The 21,649-nt window shown below is 44.0% G+C and overlaps 1 protein-coding gene across 2 annotated transcripts; it reads right to left on the bottom strand.

The window, feature by feature from the left end:
• Positions 1-460: 460 nt before the first annotated feature.
• CDC6 (cell division cycle 6) lies at positions 461-21,218 on the bottom strand. 2 transcript variants are annotated; one of them, XM_063136451.1, is made up of 12 exons: positions 21,179-21,218; positions 18,265-18,477; positions 17,615-17,872; positions 16,438-16,637; positions 15,228-15,403; positions 14,535-14,641; positions 13,315-13,454; positions 12,487-12,587; positions 5,094-5,158; positions 4,099-4,316; positions 2,635-2,775; positions 461-1,322 (listed from the first exon to the last, which is right to left on the bottom strand). In XM_063136451.1, the coding sequence occupies exons 2-12, from the start codon at positions 18,449-18,451 to the stop codon at positions 1,236-1,238; spliced, it is 1,680 nt and encodes a 559-aa protein (XP_062992521.1). In that variant the 5' UTR covers positions 18,452-18,477; positions 21,179-21,218; the 3' UTR covers positions 461-1,235. The 2 variants fall into 2 exon arrangements, with proteins under 2 accessions (XP_062992521.1, XP_062992522.1); XM_063136452.1 differs by having other exon boundaries at positions 18,265-18,459; positions 21,179-21,210.
• Between the last annotated feature and the right edge of the window lie 431 nt (positions 21,219-21,649).

The raw sequence follows: 21,649 nt of genomic DNA, 5'->3' as shown, positions 1-21,649 counted from the left end.
GTTGGACTCGATGGCCTTGTAGGTCCCTTCCAGCTCTGCTATTCTATGATTCTAACATCGAAAGGAAAAAAAAACCCCACAATTACAGGTACATGAACTCTGTGGGTACTGGACACAATCAGTGGGGCATGTATGCCTCAAACATAATTGCACCTTTACTTTAATGGACAAAAGATTAGTACTGGCTGCTCTCTCATTTACTAAGGTGCCACTGGAGAAATAATACTAAGTTAAATCAAGGATGGAATCCAGGATTCCTACGCAAGGGAATCTGCACCACCTAATTCCCTGAGAAAACCAGATAAAAGTTGCAAAAATGAGCCCCCAAACTAAACAAAATACACATCCCACACATCGAAACTGTAAGACAAACTCTTTTAATCTATAAATTAAAAAAACATACGCACAATAGGAGTATATTAATACTCCCAATTGTTAAAAACACCTGGCTGTACATATTTCAATACATTAGAAATATTATAAATTCATTGCAGGGAGACGAGTGGGGAGAGACATCCTGAAATGTTCTTCTTTTTCAGGTTCAATGCCATTCTGGGGTGAAGAGCAATTTGAAAATACATCTGGCATTTGAAATGTGAACCGGACTGTTCGAATAAAAATCTTTAATATACACATACATACATGACCACGCAACGTATAATGTAACTCAAAAGCCAGCCTGGCATGCTTAGCAAGAATTTTAGATTCACACAAACCAACCAACTCTTCACAAGAAGCGGCTCAGGAATATAACAGATCAGCTCTTTGCCCCAGGCCTAAACCAGTTTCAGTGCTGGGGCTGAATCCATAGTTCATAAACATCAAGATGCTCAGAGCCTCTGTGTGTGCGTGCGTGTGTCTCTCTCTCACTAAGCCCCACCGCAGCTCCCAAGACACTAAGCCTGAGCATGAGCGACATCTGCTTTGCGGAAACAGTCCAACTTCAAAGGAGTTCACAAGAGAAGCTGCGGCTCTCTTATTTCGTCTCGTGACGTTAATGGTTTTGTTTCTGCAGATGCGCTCTCTTGCTGACACCCCTCATTCTCTTTCACTGGTGGTATTGAAAACAGGCAGCCAGGGAGCCCAGGAGTGGAACAGGCAGTTCCAATATATGTACAGGTGAGGGAGGAATAGAGAAAAAGGTAACACAGGGGACTGGGGGGTGGGTGTGGGAGAGAATGGGGTTCAAAAAAGAGGCTGGGAAGGCTGGGGGTGGGGGTAGAATGTAGGCAATTCTAAAGTCCCATGGCCAAGATGCTTCCAACCAAGACTCTGTCCTTGAGGGCATGCTCCACGTCCTTCTCTTCTATCTTCAAAAAGACCTGGAAAGAAACGGGGAAGGTGAGCATCCATCATTGCCAGAAAGCAAAATCCCAGAACCATACTGTAAAAAGTTGAGTCTTCATGGGAGAAGAGAACACAGGACCTGCTGCTATGATGCCCAATAATCCCGCTGCCACTCAGTACCCAAAGACAAGCCTCTTCTACACGGACAGCAGAAATATTGACTTATGGAACATCACACTCTGTCATAGAACTTTCACTGCCAGTCCCCCATTAAGAGGGAGAAGAGACGTCGCCAGGTGCAGTGATGCCCCGGGTCTCTGCACTCCCTTCCTCCAGCACTCTCTTTCTGCCTCCAATTGCCAAAGTCATAGCAAATTCTACAACCAAAGCAAGGGAAAGTAAAACATTTGTTCAAACAGCCAAAATTTAGCCCTCTTCAATAATTCCCCTTGAAGTTCAGAATATGGCCTTTTCAAGCTCAGAATCCACAGTATTCCAAATCAGCTAAGCCACACCCCTTGCTCCACAGTGGAACTCCCATCGTTAGCAGAGGTCACCATTTGCCACCATGATGGAGTTATTGGTTCCTCTTTTCAAAACTATTTAGCTCAGGGCTGATCATGCTCCTCCAAGTCCCAGAGTGTGAGCAAAAAATTGGCATGTTTCAGAGAGAAGAGGGCAGCAGAAGGGCCTCCATCTCATCCATGAAGCAAAGCAAACACCACCATTACAGCCCCAAAAGGTGCACTTCTAAGTCTCTGGCTGCAGCACTGACGGAGATAGCGGCTGATCTCACACATGCAGACCAAACTGACTAGGCAAAGGCGCAACGGATCCCGACATTGCATCTCTACTTCCTCTTGGCCTTGTTTGTGCGCACGCATGCTGGCACTTCATTCGCCCTTGCATCTACAGTTCTTTCAGGCACAAAAGATTGCAGCCTCTTTGGTCACCACTGACCTAAGGAACCATGCACCGTGGCTCTTCCACAGAACTACAACCAAGGAGAACGACAAGGTGGCAGCTCTTCATAGCTATGATATGTATTGAGATCAATGAAATAAGGAAACATTGCATACCAAACCTTAAGGCTTATGGACAGGCTGTACTGCTAATCTAAATAGATATAACCGCCCAGAGAGTTTCAGCTATTGCAATAAATAAATAAATATAAAACCACATTAAAAGACAAGGGAGGGGATTAACTCCAATGAGCTGCCTATTTAAGGCAAAGCACCCATCTTTCTCTGGGGCTTGTTTATTGCTAATCACTGAGGAATCCCAAACAGTTCAGACCCCAGCACATTGCCATCCCAGCCATAGCAGGAAACAGATCTGTAGTAGTACCTTTGTCAGCCGTGCTTCTTTAGCCTTCTTCAACCCCACAATACCCCTGGATTCCAAGAGGGCCGAGAGTGAGAGAGACTCTGACTGGTCAATAGCTCCCACTTGCTGCTTCTGGCAAACTCTGCTGTAGGCTTCATGCAGCTAGGAGGAGGAAACATGTATGAAAATCCACACTACTGAATGCAAGAGAGAGACAGTCAAGAGTGCATGGCAGAACTTGTTCTCTTTGGCTTTATCTGAGTGTCTGAGGCTAGCTTGATCCCTCAACATGGTTTGTTAACTGGATGATGTTCCTCCTGATCATGTCTCGCAAAGTCCAGCCGAAGAAGTTGCTAGCAAGGCAAAACACCAGATTTGCTCCACAACTCTGGGTCATGAGCATTGCAATTATAACCTGCACTTCTAAAGCAAACAGAAAGGGACACACACACACACACACACACACACCGCAAGTGCAACTGCAAAAGATTTAGAGCTTATGTGAACCCCCCACCCATAAATTCACTGGACAAACAACTGTCCCTGTCTTAGTTTCCCCATTTGCAAATCTGGAATAAAATTAGCTTTGCTGTGGAACAACCTGGACTACAACATGCTAAGCCTCTGCCCCTGCCATCCGTCCATGCTGCGGAAACCATGAGCTAAAGAAAGAGCTCCTATCTCTCTTCCACCTATCAAATTCAACTCCACAATGTCCCCAGAAAATGATAGGATGGGAAAGTAGGTATGTTAGTGGCTTTAGGGTGCACAGTTGCATCTATCCTATATTCAAACACTTGTGTATGTTTCAAGCAGTCCTGTTCCATTCAGTTCATACAGGAAACTATCTTCTCTAAGCCATCAGGTCTCTTTAATGTCCAAGGTCTTAAAAAAAAAGGACAGAATGTGTGACAGGATGGGAAAAGAAAGGTAGATGGTACCATTCTCTTGAAGGTTCTTGTACTCTAGTTCTTACTGCAAGTCCTGCATAAACAGACAGGATTTTTAAATGGTAGGACTTGCTCACACTACTTGTCTGTATTAGTCCTGTGGTACTTATTTATTTATTATTTATTTATTACACTTATATACCGCCCTCATAGCTAGAGCTCTCTAGGTGGTTTACAGAAATTCTAAAATTGAGATAAAAACGAGTACACAAAATTTAAAATTCTAAAACGCAGAATATACATACATAAAGAACTAAAACCCGTTAAAAATAAACACGTGGGTGATTAAGATGTGCTGCCATATGCCTGGGCAAAGAGGAAAGTCTTAACCTGGCGCCGGAAAGAGAGCAGCGTTGGTGCCAGGCGAGCCTCGTCAGGGAGATCGTTCCATAGTCTGGGAGCCAGACTACTCTAGTTTAAAATATCATGCCCTAGTAGGGCTTGTGTGATGTGATAAGGTAACACTTTTATCAGGCAGAGAGCTTGGCTTTACAATAGATTTACAGCAGCACTGTACACTTTTCTGTACACTTACCTTTCCCAGGGTCACCTCTTTGGCTTTCTGTTTCTTGGTTAAGAGCAGCAGAGAACAGACCAATATTTTTTGTTGCAAGGGGAAGGAATCAGAATCGCCACGGCCATTAACAGATGCCATCCGGTCACCATACACATCAGAGATCACCTGGGATATGTGGAGCAGCCTCACTTGCTTGGGCACTGCTGAGCTTGTGGCTGTTTTACAAAGGGATTTGCCTGAAGACGGGAGAAAGAGAACTGGGGTCAGTTGGACAGAGAACAGAGCAATAGCCGAGGCAGAACATGCCACACACGACCTCATTCCCATGCGATTCCTGTAACCTATTAATAGCATATATACTGATTTTGTTAGATTTATACTCCACCTTTCATCCAAAGAGCTCAACATGGCATATGTAGGGTTCCCAGACAGTGTCACATTCAGACATTGACCAAATCTAGACCTGTTTAGCAAGGATGATGTATCATGTGCCTTCAAACCAAGCACCCCCACAAGACATGCAATCTTTACCCCCTAATTTTGTAGGGCAAATGGTTCAGGTGTGTCACTGATCTTACAGCAAATGAATGGAGGTGAGTCAAGATGGACATAAACATATTGCCTCACTAATAGTGTGCAATCCTGAGGCTGCATCAATTTTCAGCTCATTTTCGGAGATGCCTGCTTTCCAAACACTGTATGTAGCTGTTTCACATCTGCATTTACACTGGCCAAGTTACACTTAAAGCCAACACTAGAGAGAAGAGACAAGGGAGCAGGTGTACCCACCCACCCCCAACTGCAGGGCTGTCTGCTTCGTTAGTCCTGGAAGGGAAAACACTTTTTGTGCCAGCCAGCTGCACGATAATTTCTTCCCTCCAGTAAGGTCTAAACAAGTCCCTGGGAAAAAATGCTACCAATCAGGGTCAGGAAAACACATAATGAAACATGACAGCACCGCACAGCAGCCTAGGATCTGCTAAGGGGGGAGAGAGTGAAGAAATGCTACTTACTGGCAGGCCGCAGTTCGAGCACAGTTTGGGTCTTCACATCCGATTCCACAATTTCAATGGCCCTCCTAAGGATGAGTAACATTGTAAACTAAATTTATTAGTGTTTTACCAAAGATTTTATCAATCCCCACTGCAGTACTATAGACTAGAATTGTAATCCGCAATTCAAGTAAGTCGCACAGTCTTGCAACCTTTTTCTAAAAACTTCTGGGGGGATTTGCGCAAGTGCAGATCTGAACAAAGGTGTGTACTTGCGCAAAGACAAATTTCGCAAAGGCGAAATTCTCATACCTCTGTCTAACTTTGTCAATGAGTGGATGACAGAACGAAAGACGCCTGGCAATCTGAGACATAAAAGCTGTACACCCGTCCTATGGACCTCTCCAGGTTTTCTCACATAATGAAACTGTGTACAGGCCAGGCCATTTTTCTTTTTGCCCCACATGTAGCACATCACCAAAAATGTATGAGCTTGAGTGCAAAAGACACCAATTTGCAGCCACCTGTGTTGCCCATGTTGCAGTTGCCTTCCCTGCCTGACGATTGCTCATGTACAGGAGAGAAAACACAACTCCTGTTTATTTCTGCTATCAGACCAGACCACCCTTACTGTAATACTGCTTCAACTTTATGACAAACCAACAAGAGAATCCCTCAACTCCAAACCCGTTTGGTTCAGAAAATCATGTTCTCTTATTCTAAAGTATGATTGGCCTTAGTTAAAATAATTATAATCCAAACCTCTTTGCACTGTAGGAGGAATCTTAAACAGTGAATATTATCATATTTATATGCAAAATAAGAAGGGAGTGAAGAGGTCCAAGGGGCAGAATTCAGGGCTGTGGAGTCGATGTCAGAAGCAATTCTTGGGTTACTGGAGTTGGAGTCAGTAAAAATGTACCGACTCCTAATAAATTTAAATTGTATATAGAGTTGCGATATGTCCTGTCCTGGATTCTAGCCAATTCCAAAATATTCTGGCTGGTTGGACAAAAATCCCAGATTCGCAGTCCAGTGGCCTGAGAAATTCAGACCCCCTCAGCGGATCGGCAGCAGCAGAGAAAAAGACGGATCAATGTGCCGCCTTTTCCAGAGTGCCGCTGCTCCTTCACAGGCAGGCTCAGACGAGTCACCATGACTCGGGTGCTCCAAGCATGTGAGTTCCAAGCACAAGAAGGAGTTTTGTAATCTTGGCTGGTTGCAGTAAGCGCTGGGTTGTTTGTGGGGGAAGAAAGAGGTTTTTGGGGTGTATGAGGGAGGGAATGGGGGGAGGAAGGAAAGGAAGCACAATAACAAACTTTCACTTTTAACTGAATAAAATACAGTTGTTACGAAGCAGCTCTCCTGTGAGTCAGCAGTACAGACTCCATTTTGATGCAGCCAACAGTCAAGGTGTCTTCACCCCTCCATCTCCAACAGAGATGAGAGAAAAAACACAGGAATGGGGCTGACAGCAATCACAAGGCTAGGTCAAGCAATTCATTTAGATAAGAATCACCTTACTTAGCCACAGATGCTCTATGACCAATGTCTAAAGACTCCTTTCAAGTGTGTGTATGTGAGTCTCATTAGAACATGTGCAAGTTGTACACAGGTCTAATGAGAGCATATCACGTAACACAGTAAAGGAGATTTTTATTTGGATTTTAGAAAAAAACAAAACCCAAACCATATACACATAACTGCACGAATCAGTTGCTTTAAACACTTTTAGGTACCTAAACTAATGCATGTTTAATTATAAGTAATTTTGATAGACCCGGGCTTTAACAGGTTAGGTTCTAAAAAGTTGCATGCTTGCAGTTAATGTAGGAAATATATAGGAAATTTCCTATATCGATATATAATTAAAGGATATATAATTAAAAGGAGTCGGAGGTGCCATGAATAAAGGAGTCAGAGGTTTTATGTGCCGACTCCACAGCCCTGGATTTATTGAGCCAGAATGAGGGATTCTTTGTACGAATGGAATCTAGGATATTATATCATCATAGTGTGATGCCAGTGCTGTGACATATCATGAGGGAGGGAGAAAAACCATCTGTGTCCCCTTTCTCCATCCTGTGCATAATTTTATAAGTCTCTATGAGGTCTTTTTTAAATTGCTTTTTTTCTAAACGTATCACATGCATGCAGGGAAAAGTTTCATAGCATCTTCTGAAGATCACCTCTACTGGATTTTCAGCATAGACAACTATCACCTCCTTGTTTTTACCTTATGTGTCACAGGTCAAGTGGTGCTGTTTACATTGTGAAAAATTAGCAACTCTTTGTGAATAAACAGGTGGCAATTTACACAGTTTAATCATTACCCACATTCTACTACATAGAAATAACAAGAGTGAAGAACGGCAGATCCCTGAAAAGCCTTTTCATCTCCTTCAAGTGGGCAAAGTTACCAAGCAATTAAACTGTTTAGAGTGTGAACATATCCTGTGCCAACATGGTATCTCAGCTGTTCCTCAGCAATGCATTAACCAGGGCACACCAAATATGAATGGTTTACCCTCTACCAAATGAAGTGTTTTTTTGTTTAGGAGGGAGAAACCTCCAGTTAGTGTAGAAAAGAGTCAGCTATCGATGTCCATATTTTATATGAAACTTAAATTAGTAAACCTTCTCCAACAAACAAACATGGTTTCATAGGTGCTATGAGTGAACATTTCAAACAGTAATGCGGAAAAAAAATTCAGGTGGGGTAGGAAGGAGAGAAGAGAAAAAATGCTGACAGTTTTCAGATTTTTAGGAGTAGTGGCAATTATTAGCCATTAGGACATAACAAAATTTCTGACTACAGTTATTAATATGGCTAGATTACGGAAGACGTCCCTGACTCTCGCTATAAACAAGGATAAAAAATAATCAGTGTGGGCAGTGTCGGATTTAGGAACAATGAAGGGCCTCAAAATATGTTGGAGATAACTAAGATGAAATTGCTTTGGCTTGAATATGTTGAAAAGTCTGGTGTGACTTACAGCAGAGTTGCCTCATATGGAGAAAGCATGGCAAAAGAGCATTTAGCATTGGAGGCAATAAGTGCAAATTAGAGGCAGTTTAAATGAAGCTGAAATCAACTTACTTAATTAGTGCTTTTATACACATCTTCAGAGAAAGCTATCTAACATTGTTTAATTACAAGCACCCCCCTTTCTCTTATAATGTATTACACCTTTTTTATTTATTTTTATGTGATAGGGCATCTGAACTTTGACATGGTTTAGGGCCTCAGCCATGGCTTAATCTGGCCCTGAGTATGGGGAAGAGAGAGGCAACAGTAACAAAAGATGAGGCTCAGCAATCTAAGTTACACGGACATAGGCTTTATTTGAGTTGCAGACCCAACAGTTAAGCTGAAGTTTACACACACACACAAAAGGGGTTTGAAGGAGGGCAAGATGGAGCCATGAAGGCTTTCTGGGAGGGAGTTCCAGGTGAGTTCTGGTTGAATAGTAGAACAACTCTGACTGTTAATAATTCTCCTCAGAAGCTATCTGGGTAGAATCTCCTTTCTATGAGGTTTACCAACAGAAGCTAGACAGACAACTATCATGCATGATTTTATGTCTAGGATATCCTTACAAACCAGGGAGTTGAAAAAGATTGATTAGTTATCCAACCCTGTTATTCTAAGAAATGTACCTTGAAGACTTCACCTCAACTAAAACACATTGTCATGCACTGAAACTCTTCAAATCTGGCTGGTCCAAGCAGTTCAAAACAGCGCTCTTCACACCAGGACCCACCTTTAACAGCAACTTTTCATTTAACTATACACATCCGTTTACAATTTTCTCTTCCCTTGCTACTTTCTCCTGATATCTCTACATAACCCTAATCTTTCTGCTCTTTTATCCTTTAAAATGGACAAGAGACGGGGATTATGCACTTGTGCAACCTAACCCAGGCTGCTCCATGATCCAGTTTTGGGCCCTGACCCATCAACTGAAGACCAATGGCCAGTCATAGGGTCTGTGGTCATAACAAGGTACTTAAACCAGTCCTTACACTCTCAGCTGAGAGCCCCCTCCCTCCTGCTACCAACTGTCTCTGCAGGGGCCACCAATGAGGGAGGAAGCAGCAGCCAGGCACCTCTCCACTGTGCCTGGGTCCAGCTCCAGCTGAGAGCCCCCTCCCTCCTGCTACCAACTGTCTCTGCAGGGGCCACCAGTGAAGGAGGAAGCAGCAGCCAGGCACCTCTCCACCGTGCCTGGGTCCAGCTCCAGCTGAGAGCCCCCTCCCGCCTGCTACCAACTGTCTCTGCAGAGGCCACCAGTGAGGGAGGAAGCAGCAGCCAGGCACCTCTCCACCGCGCCTGGGTCCAGCTCCAGCTGAGATCCCCCTCCCTCCTGCTACCAACTGTCTCTGCGGGGGCCACCAGTGAGGGAGGAAGCAGCAGCCAGGCACCTCTCCACCGTGCCTGGGTCCAGCTCCAGCTGAGAGCCCCCTCCCTCCTGCTACCAACTGTCTCTGCAGGGGCCACCAATGAGGGAGGAAGCAGCAGCCAGGCACCTCTCCACCGTGCCTGGGTCCAGCTCCAGCTGAGAGCCCCCTCCCTCCTGCTGTCACCTGTAACTGCTGAACTTTCCAACTAAGATTGTAGTGCCTGAATTTGCTTTCCTTTCCCCCCTCCTCCTCCTCCCTCCCAATCCCCTTTCATTTTGTGTCATGTCTTTTAGATTGTAAGCCTGTGGGCAGGGACTGTCAAGAAATACTTTTGTAAGCCGCCATGAGAGCCTTTTTTGCCTGAATGGCGGCATAAAAATCCTTAAATAAATAAATAAATACTGTGTGGTTGTTTATTCGTATTTGCAGTTCCCTATCTTGCCTTCCCATCCCAATGCTCTCAAGCAGTATTGAAAAGTCACAAGGGAGAAACCATGCAAGCATGGCATACACATAGAGGAAGGAGACCTGGAGTGACGTGCATGGCCCATTAATGGGAGCTCATTACTATCTTGCCTCTTAATGAGACTAACGCTCTATTTGTTGAGGTGGAAGTGCTGCTAGAGGCAGCCTTCGACCCAAAGCCTCAGTGCCAACTTCTGTCTAATTTGGGCACCCCATGGGTGGTATGAGGCAGGACTAAATCTCTGTTTAAGTTGACAATTACTAAAGAGCTAAAGCAAAATTTAGGTTACAAACCCAAACATCTGTTTTAATTATCAGAAACTGCAAAATTCTGTTGCAACTTGTGGGAGCAAAGAAACTTGCTTGTGTTGAAACAGAGCTGGGTAAGAGTAAGGATGCTGTGTAGTTCTCTTAAAAAACCACAATTTTTTAAAGTGAATTTTTTTGCAAACGAAAAGGATAATCCACCCAAATTCCAATGGTTTTAATGAAAGAATTTAAGGAGTCATCCTATGCTCTTCAAAAGAATGTCTGAATGGCCATAGGATGTGGTTCACGTGAATAATGTATTTTGTATATTTCTGCCTTGATTTATTATAATTACGGAATGCCTGGACTATCACATGTTAGGAGAGTGGGCGGAGGAAAATATTATTATTATTATTATTATTTAAAAAAGGATGTGGCAGAAATATTGCTAAGTCAGTGGAGAGGGAGGACTGCTAGCGTGATGGCACATCTGTTGCACATCGGTTACTGACCTGTCAATGAGGGGGAGGCCATAGATCCACAGGAACCTAAGTCCACTTGATCCCTTTGCACACCCCCAAACAAGCCTGAAACTACACCAGCCATGGAAACGCCACAGTAAATTCCTTCCCATTGTTATCAATGGGTAGGTTGAAAGCGGAAGGAAAAAAGAGGGGGGAAATCCGCCCATAGTGAGGAAGCCGGGCTTTGGATATGGTAGTTGCGCCACCAAGGAATCTCCCCACCATCACAATAGGATTGTGCTCTAAGCATGTATTAACTCTCACATTGGATTCAATGGGCTCTAAAAAGTGCCCCGGTATCTGTTGTTGGATTGGCTTTGTGTCAGTATTAACTAACATTTGTATTTTTCCTAACGGTTTTAAATATTATACAAGTTTGCTCTGGGGTAAATTTGATTTTTAAACCCTGTAATTACGGCTTTGTTTTAATAAGTGTTTCACTGTGGATGTTAGCCCTATTTGTAAATGCAAACTATTTTGTGTTGGTTGTTATGCCCTATGGCTAAGACAATCTAAAATAAAATAAAATCCAGCAGAGACAAAGCTCTTACAAGAACTTAATATATGGAAACAGTGTACCAGGAGACTAAATTATAAATGCCTGGCTGGATAAAAGTGCTTTAATCTGCCTCTTATAAGAAGACAAAGACAGACCTTAGTTGAGGGTGCCTGGGCGGAGAGAGAATTATGTAACAGAAATGCCAGCAAAAGGAAAGGGGCAGCACTAAAAGTGAAAACAGCCACAAAGCTTCAATGATGCTCAGAAAAGAGAGATGTATTGTGGTAGGTGACCTGGACAATAGAGAGCATTAGTACTTGGGGGGATTAGAAATGTAACAAATATATTAAAATAAAATAAAATGCCCAGCATGTTTCACCCTGCTTTCTTCAGGAGCAGGTATAAGTCACTACAGGTGTTCAAAAGTGCTTTACTTGAGTAGTTATACCAATAAAACAAGCTCTAAGTAAACTGATGTTATTTAGAAAGCAGTATAAAATTTTAGAAGATGACTTTACCTTTGAAGACACTTAATCAAAATGTGTTTGACATATTATGCAGTCTGAGGTTTTGACTCCTACTTCTTTGGAGCTAAGAGGAAATCCTCTCCCCGTGAAGATCAAACTGGCAAGCAACACTGGGGGCATTGAGAGCATTCCCTGCGTCTGGAGCAAATCATGGGATGGAGGTTTGTGACACAATGACCCATTAGTCCATTCCAATCCTATGAGTAACTAAACTCTACCACACACATACAAAGATCTGGACTAGCATCCTTGAAAAGTGGCAGCTTTTGCCAGGATTTTACCTCCATCACTAATGCTAAAGGACACATTTTTTGCTCTACTTTTGAGCCAAACACAGGGAAAGGAGACCGTTAAGCAAATGCATGAGTGAGGTCAAGGAAGGTGGAAAGCAACTTCTATAAACCCACTTACAAGGGAAAAGAAAACACTTCCAAGCACCATAAAGATGTCTGCTTGAAAACTGTTAATGAGAGCCTTTTGCAATCCAAATGTAATTAACCAATCTATAATCGCAGCAGGGAGGACCAATTCTTCTCACCCTTCATAGGTAATGGGCTGTGAACATTTCCAGACATTAACACAGCTAGGAGGCAGTGCCCTCCCCTCTCCCTAGAAAGACTTGAGGGCTCTCTCTCTCTCTCTCGCTCGCTCTCCCAGGCAGGGGGAGCAAACGCCATAATGAAGCTTTAAATCACATCCTATGTGCTGTAATTAGCTTGGATTTTAGAGCGCTATATATTCTTCACCTGCAGATGTCCAGAGCTTTGCGGGCATCCCCAGAGATGGCAGAGACTTTCCGAGCACAGAACTGTATGGCAGCATTGTCCAACACCTGCTCCCCTGACACCTAAGGGATAGAGAAGAGGAAACAGGGTAGTTACAAGAGCCATCCTGGAGCCTCTCTTGGGCTACATCTTTCTGGCTTCAAAGAGAAAATACCAACAGGGTTTGGACATGTGTGAGAAGTCAGTTCCTTCACTTCAGTCCAAAAGCTCTCACTTTATCCTTAATCCTCCAACTCCCTATCTTATTTGTTGCCATCAGGAAGTACCCTAGCTACTAGGTAGAAAAGGAGAACCTAAGGCACACAGACGACACCTACAGTCAGACTCTCAGGCTTAGTGTGCAATGAGGCAGGCTAAGAGGACGTAGTCCTCAGCATATACCACCTGCCATCCTTCAGCCACCTAGCAATGTAAAATCAATACAACATTGTTTTCGTAAATGAAGTAGGTACATTCAGGTTTATGGCATAGTGCACCACAAACTAGTACCATTTCTGGAGTTAGTCACATTTACTCTGGTAGTGGCATGTGTGTTCAGACAGACACACACACACACTTTTTAGCACTTGTGTTTGGCTCATCTTTTCTTGCTCTTGATACGGTTTGTTCATATTCTTCTCACAAACTGGCCACTGATGCAATGCATGGCACAGGATAGTTATACTCTGCTTAATTAGACATCAAGATAATAATGTCTCAAGAAGAGGTGCAAAGCGGATGTGCCCATTCCTTCTGCGGGTCGATTAGAACTCGGGCAGTAATTTTAGAGTCTGGCTGTTGAAATCTTACCTGTTTCAGACGTTCCTGAAGAATGGAAGCAAGCTGGTCTTTGTTGTATGGTGGAAAGTTTAGCAGCTGTGGTCTGCACTTGGGGTGCGCCTGCAGGCGGGGCAGGATCCGATCAGTGAGGTCCAGGGCATTGGCTATACCTGCCAATAAAAAGACGTTAGAGGGCAAGTACACACTATTTTCCTTCCCACACAACCCTCATATAGCTTGCTTCAGAACAGAAGGGGCCTTCCTCTTAAAACACCAATGTAAGTATCTATCTGGAATGCCTGCAGTCTGAAACAGGGTTTATTTATTTATTATTTATTACATTTTTATTCCGCCCAATAGCCGAAGCTTTCTGGGTGGTTCACAAAACTTAAAACCATGAAGGGCATAAAAAACAACCAACTCTCTGCCCCCACCCCTACCTGACCTGTCAATATCAGCAGTGCTTTCACAAACAAGTTCAGGGGGAGGAAATCTCACTCAGCAACACTTAGCTAACCAAGAGTACAATAGGGAAGTGTGGACTACATTAAGGGGCTTAAATGTTAACAGCTTTCTTGTACAGCAAGCACACTGCTGTAGGCTTGTATGTTCTATTAAGTAATCTGGAGCTGGAGTGCTGCAGACATTCACTCTGACCTTGGCCTATGTTCTATATTGCACAGGCTGATCAGTGGGAGATTGGTGAGTGGGTAGTTCTTCATTTTGCACAGAGGACAGCCTAGCTATTCTTCCTTCAAATTTTATACTTCTACCAGTTGATGCATTGCAGGTGGGGAGCCATACAGCCCTATTGAAGCTGTCATGAGGGTCATGAGAGACCCTCAGGCAAAGTGTCTTCACTGGGGAAACATCCTCCTCACTTCCTGATGCTTTCACATCCCTCACTCTCTCTCAACAAGATGTAGTAAAGATGGGCACAGTCCAACCCCAACCCGCACCTTCCAATTAGAGGGGAAAGCAGGAGAGTGAGCAGGTGGTGGCTTGATCCTCTTTGCTCTTGCCTCCTCTGAGTCAGAGAGAAGGGGCAGGCAAACAAGCAGTGACAGCAAGGAGCAGCAGTGGGTAGGGCACTGTGACTGACAGCGGACCCTATTGGCAGGACATGGGCCTTGGCAGACACCCAACCATGCTGACCTCTTGATGCCAGCCCTGGAGTGATGCTGCCCCTTTCCCTGACATTGGCCCTCTTGAAAAAAATAGGATTGGGCTTCAGCATCTCTGACACTCACCAATGAGAACAAGCCGGGAGTTGGGGAGGGAGGGCCACTCAAACACCGTGTAGAGTACATCTTGTCCCTTGCAGTCCAGCTGATCCATCTCATCTAACACAACCAAACTGCACAAATGAAAGACATCAGTATGTGAACACCACCACCCCTTGGGGCAAGGAAAAAGTAACGCACAGATTTGACAAATGACCTGGGACAGAGGAACAAAGCTGCCATCCGGACATCTTTTCTGCTACTGTCTGAGCATCCAAACACCCATCAAATGTAGCTATTCCAAAGGGGTGCTCAGCACAGGACTGAAACAGTGCAACACTTGCTTGACTCCCTATCCAGGCAGGATGGAATCAAGTATTCCAAACTGCAATTACTAGCTTCATTTTTTAAAGGAACATGTCTAGTCATAGGACAAGAGTAGGACCTGCTCCACCCCTTACCAGAAGGATGCTACTTGCTCATCACAGACAGGCAAGACACTTTCTCTACAGAAAGCAGACCAGAACACTGAGATATCCTCACATGACTTTCAATGAACAAGCTCTTCCTTTTGGGTCAGAAAACTGGAGAATATTCTTCATCCTCACAAAATTTACACAATAAAAATAATGCGTTAACTCCTACAAATCTTCTCGCCTCCCCACCACCCCCACCGCAAAAAACTGCAACATGCTTCACACCCAAAGAGCTTGTACTCACACCATAGGTGCACTTTCTGACGTTAGCCGTTTCTCCAGCTTTCTGCTGACATCACCTCTGCCTGTTTTGTCTGCTCCAGACTGGCCCAGTTGTTCAGCAATTGCTGGGAAAACAGCCTGGGAGCTTCTCAGGGTCATGCAGTTTAAGACAATGGTCTGACTCCCAGCGAGCTCAGTCTGCCAGAAAAACACAAAGGAGTAATACAGAGTAGAACTTTGCATTGGAGTCAAAGTAGCGCCATCAAAATATAGTAATTCCAAAAGCAACTTGCAGGCTACCTCTGAACAGAAGTACCTGCAAGCTCCTAGAGGAACTTACTGGAGATGACAACTTTCTTGCTCCTGAGGCTCAATTATCTAACCTACAAGATGAACAAACATACACTCTTAATGAATAAACTTCCTTCTCGTTGAGCTGCTGAACCGGGCACATACTCCATCTTTCCTGGGAAAGGCAGCATGGTAGAAATACACAGAATGGCTGTTTTTATGTGTATTCTAAATGGATAAATGTGGCAAAACACATATATATCCTTCCCTTCACACTCAACAGGGAGTGTGTGTATTTTATACTCTGGTGTCCATTCCCAAATTTCTAAAAGTTCTGTGAGAAGCAGACCAAAGTGTGTGTGCGTGTGTTTAGACTATCCAGTGCAACAGTAGGAACAAATAGGAAATTACTATCTCTTGCAGACATGGTCATACAGGCTCAGTTCAAACATCACACCAAACCATGGTTTGTGCCAACATCAGGGATTGAGCATCTAAACCTATAAGCAAGCTATGGCTTAGAGTTACATGCCTACTTTTGTTTTTCTGCCATCTCCACAGTGCAACAGCTTAGTTCACTCCCATTTCCATAGTGCATATGCAGAAACAGCAGAACAAGTTTACAACAGAAATGGGTGCAGTAACTGACGCAAGAAAAAAGTTGCCACAGAGTTCTGAATCTAGTTACTCCACACCCAGTGGGATACAAGGCAATTCTGAAAGATGAGACACAAAACATTAAATGTGACTTTCTGCTAGCAGCTTTTAGGCATACAAAGCACAGACCAACTGTATGCATGTGTACTCAGGACTAAGTCCAGTGCAACAAGTTTCAAGCATACAAGCAGAACTCACTTCTGGGCAACTGTTGTTTCCAGCATAATGTTCCATAGCAAAAGTCCCAAGACAGGTCAGCATCCAAATTCAAACCCAGCAATTACCTTTAAGTCTAGTAGGGCCCTGTTGAGGCAGGCAGTTTTCCCAGTGCCTGGTGCTCCAGAGATATAAAGGCTTCCAGGCTTCTCCCTACAGACATGTTCCCGGAGGAATCGATGCAGGACACCTGTCTCCTTCTCCCTTGCATGCAGGTGGTCTGGAATAGCTGTGTGCAGGAGACTCTTTGCCTGTTGATAACTGGAGCCTGCATTAAAAATATGAAGACAGAACAGGTTTAAAACAAAAAATACATAAACAAATTGTATAATTCTCTTCTAGATGACATAGTAATAGACAAAATTTTAGCTGAGTTCAAGGGCCAGTTATGACAAATGAAATATCAATTTTGTTGTTTTGTTTTCTTTTTAGGTAGTTGTGTAATTCTTTTATTGAACTATTTCATGGTTCTAGTTAGCGGCTCTTGAAAACAGATTGTTGAACTACATAGACTCTGGTTTGTCCAAGCCAGGTGATATTTGTGTTCTTCTGTTTTATACTGTTAATATATTAACTTGCTTTTTGGAACACTGTCTGCAGTTGTTAGAATGGTGGCATAAGAATCCAGTAATTGTGTTCAAAGAAGGAGAAAATTATGCAGGATGTCCAACACATCTATCCTAACTTTTAGTATCCCTATCAATTATCCCTTCACTAATAAAATTTAATTGCAAAAAACTAGTTATTTATTTATTGCATTTTATACCGCTTAATAGCTGAAGCTCCGAGTGGTTCACAAAAATAAAAACCATTCAAAGTATAAAACAAACAGTAGTTGACCCAAGATGAAAGATGCCATTTCAGTCCCTCCTGAGATCACATCTATGCTACAAATCTGAAGGGTTCAAGTATTTTGGCTTCCCCCAAAAGGAGTTTTATGAGGCTACTGAAAGAGATTCAACCTTCGCCCAGAGCTACAGTGGGAGCAGTTTTATAACTGAACAACAGGTCTGTGGCATAACCATGCCTTAACTTGCTCGTTTTGTGGAACTTACACAGCTAATAGTACTCTCACATGAGAGTGCATCGTAGAGAAAACAGCAGTCTGCAAGAATTCTATCGTGTTAAGACTTCCTGGAAGGTCTCAGATTTCATACAGTGAACCTAGAACAGCTGTTTTTATGGACACAACACCAAATATAGGTGCAGAGCACAGTCTTTTCCATGAAGAATATTGTTACTTACCTTCTTGCTTAAAGAGACGCGTACACACTAGCTCTTTTTTTGGGTAGGGATGCTGTGAAGTACTGGGGGTCTCCCAATCCCTACGGAGCAGAGAAGAAACCAAACTGCTACTCTTGGTTGGAGACTTGGGGGGCGAATACTCGTTGAAGAGTAAAGTTTGCCCCTTGCGGGAGGTGGGTGAAAAGCTGTTCTCCTTTTTACTCTGCTTAGTCGGGGAGCAAGGTAACAATTGGGTAACGTTGCAACGATTGTCATCACCTACAGGAAACAAAGAAGCACCTAGCTTAGGAAAAAAGGAAGGAAGAATGCAGCCATAGATCCAGATAGAAAAGGCAGTCTTCCTTCTAGTCTAAACAGAATCCATTTCCATCACAGAAAATAGCTTCTTAAAGCTGTTCATTCATTTAAAGCTCTCAAAGGATTTTTATTTTTTTAAAAAAAATACAAGCTGGCCTTTGAAACACCTCTGTATTCAAGGAAGAGCTGGTGTGCCCTGCCTGATTCATCCCTCATGGCCCTTTGTTATGGAAAAGAAAAGGCTCACTTGTTGGCATCACTGCAAAGCACCATGAATTGGATTGGCACTAAGCATGCCTTATACAGAAAACTGCAGTATGATATTTGGAAGGAAGAAAAAGAAGGCAACTCACCTAGGCGTTTGCGGGGGCTAAGAGGCAAGACCTGCACCTGAGAGGAGAGTGGTGAGACAGACAGTGTGGTTGAGTCCAACTCCGAACCCCTGTCATTCTCTAGAGGCTTACGAAGTTTCCTGACTGACTTCCGCTTTGGAAAGTTGATGGTGTTCTGACTCTGGGACCGAGCTCTAGTACTTGGCATGATGGACACTGGAACCGAAAGAGAACCTATAACAGATTATTATGCAAGTTAAGCAATACACACAACACAACCCCCACCCACAAATAGGCCTAAGGCTAAACATTTCTCCTTTTAGAATGTTTCCCACCGTTTCCAGATACTCTCATCTCATCCTTTAAGTTTAATTACTATTACCCCAGCATACATTCTTTATTCCTATTCACGTTATCTCCCCTACCCATTCCTATACCTTTATGCACTTCCCCCAAACATTATCAGAGGGGAAGAAAATGGCCAGGCTAAACAGTAACGTTTCCAAGAGATGTGGAGGCTTGTGAATTTGCTGAGGCTTTGCTGTGGGAGAGTTCTATGTTGGGGTGGGGCAGCAGCCCAACTGACAGACAAATCTGTAAAATATACAGCTAAGGGCACAATCCTAAGTATGGTTAGAAAAAAAAAGAAGTCCTACAACTCCCAGCAAACCATTTCGACTTCTTTCTGTGTGAACATGCATAGAATTGCACCCTACTTGTTTTAAGCCATTTGTGTCACAGACTATCAATTAGTGGTTAAAGTCCTGGCCTGTAAGTAGTTCTCTTGGAGAACCATGTCGACTACTTAAAGGGACCTGGTAATAAGTTGTTACCAGCTTTCTCCATACTTTTTCACTTTCCTGGTTTACTAATGGAGAGCCAGTCAGCAACCCTCAACAGAGCCAGATTGGGCCCATGGGCTTTCAGCTGCTGACTTCTACAGGACTTATATTGGGGCATATGAAGATGAGATTTGAAATCCCCACTCAACCATGGACGTTCACTTTGGGCAAGTCACTAGCTGTTGTTTATTCGTTCAGTCGCTTCCGACTCAGCCCAAGCCAGAGTAGTAACTAGTAGTCACTACTACTACTAGTAACAGCAAAAATGACACAGGCAATAACTTTTTAAAAAGGGGGGCTTTTAAAAGGGGTCCAAAGTTGAATAGGACTCAACCGTATCCATGTTTAGACAGAAATAAGTCCTACAATGCCAGCATTGTAAGCCTTTCCCCACCCCTAGGTAAACATGCATAAGATTGTGCACTTAAGCTGGGGATGGGAAGGTATTTAACTGTTCACAATGTTCCAGATCAATCCATCCCACTTGATCCTGTCCCCAAACTGAAAATATCAATGAATAAATTAGCCCATTGATTTAGAACCACAAAGGGCTGAGCAGTTCTCTTTTGATGGGAAGTGGGTAACAGTGAGCCCGGGCTCATTAAAAGACTGAAGTTCGGTTGTCGCCGTCAACGAAATATTTAAGAAAACAACGTGCTAAAAAGCTTCCCCTGCAGAGTCTCCCTCCTCTCTGAAAGGCTCCGCCGCATCTAAGACGTGACTTCATCGCTGTCTTGGAGCGTCTTTCATTAACGAGCATAGTTTCAGAAAGGACAAGTTAGAAATACATTTTCTCCCGCTGCCATTTTCGACTTCTTTCTGTGTGAACATGCATAGAATTGCACCCTACTTGTTTTAAGCCATTTGTGTCACAGACTATCAATTAGTGGTTAAAGTCCTGGCCTGTAAGTAGTTCTCTTGGAGAACCATGTCGACTACTTAAAGGGACCTGGTAATAAGTTGTTACCAGCTTTCTCCATACTTTTTCACTTTCCTGGTTTACTAATGGAGAGCCAGTCAGCAACCCTCAACAGAGCCAGATTGGGCCCATGGGCTTTCAGCTGCTGACTTCTACAGGACTTATATTGGGGCATATGAAGATGAGATTTGAAATCCCCACTCAACCATGGACGTTCACTTTGGGCAAGTCACTAGCTGTTGTTTATTCGTTCAGTCGCTTCCGACTCAGCCCAAGCCAGAGTAGTAACTAGTAGTCACTACTACTACTAGTAACAGCAAAAATGACACAGGCAATAACTTTTTAAAAAGGGGGGCTTTTAAAAGGGGTCCAAAGTTGAATAGGACTCAACCGTATCCATGTTTAGACAGAAATAAGTCCTACAATGCCAGCATTGTAAGCCTTTCCCCACCCCTAGGTAAACATGCATAAGATTGTGCACTTAAGCTGGGGATGGGAAGGTATTTAACTGTTCACAATGTTCCAGATCAATCCATCCCACTTGATCCTGTCCCCAAACTGAAAATATCAATGAATAAATTAGCCCATTGATTTAGAACCACAAAGGGCTGAGCAGTTCTCTTTTGATGGGAAGTGGGTAACAGTGAGCCCGGGCTCATTAAAAGACTGAAGTTCGGTTGTCGCCGTCAACGAAATATTTAAGAAAACAACGTGCTAAAAAGCTTCCCCTGCAGAGTCTCCCTCCTCTCTGAAAGGCTCCGCCGCATCTAAGACGTGACTTCATCGCTGTCTTGGAGCGTCTTTCATTAACGAGCATAGTTTCAGAAAGGACAAGTTAGAAATACATTTTCTCCCGCTGCCATTTTCCCGCTCTAGACCGGCAGCCTAAACATCGCTATTACCCCGGCGGGAGCGAGAAGGGAACACAACGAGTGCATTACCCAGAAGAAAGGCCGTTGAATTCAATAGGGAGTGTGCGCAGAACTGAACTCATGTGGCGGGTAGTCCCGTAAGGGAACCCCGTTTATGCCGCTTCTTGTTAAATTCCCCTTTTATAACAAGAAAGACTCCCTCCTTCCCAGACACCTCCAACCTCTCCGCAGGCCCTTCCCTGACCGGCTCCCCTTCTTCTCCCCCACTGGCACCCGCTGCCCGCCGCATACACCGAACCTACCGAGAAGGGGCCGCGCGACCTCCGCCCTGACTGCCTTCCTCGCCTCTGACTGACTGACGAGCCGCATCCGCGCGCGCGCCACCGGCTTGGTCCCGTCCATTGGCTCCCGCCCCGCACGCGCCAACCCTCTCCAAGCCAATCGGCGCTCTTCGCGCCAAACCCGAATCCGTCGGTGGCCCTGCCCTCTCCCGCGAGGACCTCACTCTCCGACCAATCGCCTTTCTCTTCGTAAGGCGGAGGGAAGTAGTCCCGCCCTCCTACAGAAAAAGATATTGGCCGCCGCTTCCGGTTTGATTTAGGCGCGCGCGCGCGCACACACACACACACACAGAGAAAGGGAGCGGTGCACGCTGGGATACGTAGTCCGAAAAGCGCAAACTATTTTTCGAGGGAGAAATGGGAGGTGGAGACGTAATTTAATTTTAACTTAAATTTAAATTTCACTGTTTTAACTCTGTATTTTAATCTTAT

Source organism: Elgaria multicarinata, chromosome 11 (genome assembly GCF_023053635.1).
Source record: "Elgaria multicarinata webbii isolate HBS135686 ecotype San Diego chromosome 11, rElgMul1.1.pri, whole genome shotgun sequence".
In the NCBI taxonomy this organism is placed as follows: domain Eukaryota; kingdom Metazoa; phylum Chordata; class Lepidosauria; order Squamata; family Anguidae; genus Elgaria; species Elgaria multicarinata.
This window is presented reverse-complemented; position numbering and strand designations above follow the sequence as displayed.